The 2098-nt window shown below is 57.5% G+C and overlaps 2 protein-coding genes across 2 annotated transcripts in view; both read right to left on the reverse strand.

Annotated features, from left to right (window-relative positions):
• abca1b (ATP-binding cassette, sub-family A (ABC1), member 1B) overlaps positions 1-2098 on the reverse strand; it is a 28359-nt gene that overhangs the window by 5851 nt on the left and 20410 nt on the right. The window contains 9 exon segments of the mRNA XM_068740022.1: positions 1-7; positions 122-176; positions 178-218; positions 221-245; positions 370-514; positions 877-992; positions 1061-1238; positions 1319-1329; positions 1331-1388. The exon segment at positions 1-7 is cut by the window's left edge and continues 125 nt beyond it. Coding sequence (XP_068596123.1) covers positions 1-7; positions 122-176; positions 178-218; positions 221-245; positions 370-514; positions 877-992; positions 1061-1238; positions 1319-1329; positions 1331-1388 — 636 coding nt within the window.
• LOC137894780 (phospholipid-transporting ATPase ABCA1-like) lies at positions 1401-2042 on the reverse strand (the record flags this gene model as incomplete). Its single annotated transcript, XM_068740245.1, has 3 exons — positions 1401-1490; positions 1771-1845; positions 1953-2042. Coding segments are annotated over 3 exons (255 nt in total), but the record flags the coding sequence as incomplete, so codon positions are not given.

Consider the following 2098-nt stretch of genomic DNA (forward strand, 5'->3'; position numbering starts at 1 on the left):
TTCTCACCTGGAGAGATCCGCACGCCAGTGATTGATCCGCACGCCAGTGATTGATCCGCACGCCAGTGATTGATCCGCACGCCAGTGATTGATCGATACCGATGATCTCAGTGCGTGTTACCGAATCTCTCGAGGGCGTCGGCCATCGCCTGGTTCTTCACCATGTCGATGAGTCCCTCGCCCGAGACAGAAGTGAGGGAAGATGAGGAGGACGTTTTCAGGATGTCGTTTATTCCTCCAATTTCCTACAGAGATGAAGTTAAACCGAGATCAATATTAAATCTCTCATTTATATCTGACGGATCGAACCATGACCGACAAGTTCTAAAACTAATCATCGATCAATAACCCGCCCCCCCCCGGACTCACATTGTTGCCGAACAGCTCCATGACGAAGGTGGAGATGCTGCCGTTGATGCCGATGAGGATGTTGACGCTGGTCAGGACGACGTAGGCGGTGCTCGGGATCTTAAAGAAGAAGGAGGCGGGGTACATGAGGGGCGTGATCGACCAGCTGGAAACAAAGCAACAAAGGGTTTTACAGATCAAAGGCAGACTTCAAGCAAAGTAAATAAAGTCAAGCTGTATAATACAGTATCATGAAGTATTATGCAGCTGTATGTAGTTTTATGTCGTACTACAGTTCTGTAGGTACAACGTTTACATGTACTGCAGTACGCGCGGCAGTTCTGAGAGTACGCGCGGGCGGTTCTGAGTACACGCCGGTGGTTCCGAGTACGCGCCGGCGGTTCCGAGTACGCGCCGGTAGTTCCGAGTACGCGCCGGTGGTTCCGAGTACGCGCCGGTGGTTCCGAGTACACGCCGGTGGTTCCGAGTACACGCCGGTGGTTCCGAGTACGCGCCGGTGGTTCTGACCCGTAGAGCAGCAGCAGCAGAGCCAGCACCGGCAGGTTGGTGGAGGAGACGTAGGAGTTTTGTTGGAAACAAACGAAGATGAGGACGACCAGCGTCGCAGGAACGAAGTAGTTACACTGCAGAGATACACAACATGAGACGCTAATACACAGTAATAGTACACGCTCGGGGTTCTGCCTCTCACCATGTCCCAGATGAAGTTGGCGACCCAGTAGAGCAGCGGCTGGACGCCGCTGATGAAGTGCATGTGTTTGGTTTTACTGACTCGCTCCTGGATGAGGAAGACGACGAAACTGGCAGGGACGAAGGACATGGCGAAAATCACACAGATGGACACCAGGACGTCCACGGAGGTGGTGACCCTGGAGACAGAGGGGGGAGGAGTCAGACTCTCTGGGGACAGGCGTTCCAGGCGTGCTAGCTGCCGGGGGGCGGTACTCACAGCGCCACCTGGGGACAGCTGCTCCTTGGTGAGGTTCAGCGGGTGGTTGGCGGCTCGGATCCCGAACTCGCTGGGATCCGAGCCGCCCGGCAGGTTGGCTCTCAGGATGGCGTTGTTCATCACGTTGAGGAACGCCCCCCATGCTGTGCCAGCCTTTGTTATTGAACCAGATCTGAAGACGGACACGAGTTAATCACCGATCAATATCTCCTGATCATTAATAGGGTCGGACTGCTCGGTATCATCGGCCCTCCAGTAGCCGGCGCCGCACCGCGCCGCCCCGCCCCACCCCACGCCGCCCCACCCCGCCCCGCCCCACCCCGCCCCACCCCACGCCGCCCCACCCCACGCCGCCCCACCCCACCCCACCCGCCCCACGCCACGCCGCCCCACCCCACCCCACGCCACACCACGCCACCCCGCCCCACGCCGCCCGCCCGCCCGCCGCTCACCTTCACGTTGTTCTTCGTGTCCATTCCGTTGATGAAACCAGACAGACTGTTGAGGAATCGATCAGCAGCGGCTCCCTGAAACATCAACGAGTGTTCCAATCACTTGGATCAATAACCGCCAGCGCGCCCTTTCACAATAAGAGTCCTTCAGGTGAGGGCTCGGATCCATTTCTCTCTCTCACCTTCTGCAACTCAAAGATCTTCCTCACTCGTTCTATGGCGTCGTCGATCTCATTGGCTGGTGGGAGGAGCTGAGTGCTGCGGGCGCCCAATGAGAAGCCTCCGTACCTGCAGACAAGGAAGATCCAGACATACGGGACACGGGGGA

The sequence above is a fragment of the Brachionichthys hirsutus genome, chromosome 6 (genome assembly GCF_040956055.1).
Source record: "Brachionichthys hirsutus isolate HB-005 chromosome 6, CSIRO-AGI_Bhir_v1, whole genome shotgun sequence".
Classification (NCBI taxonomy): Eukaryota; Metazoa; Chordata; class Actinopteri; order Lophiiformes; family Brachionichthyidae; genus Brachionichthys; species Brachionichthys hirsutus.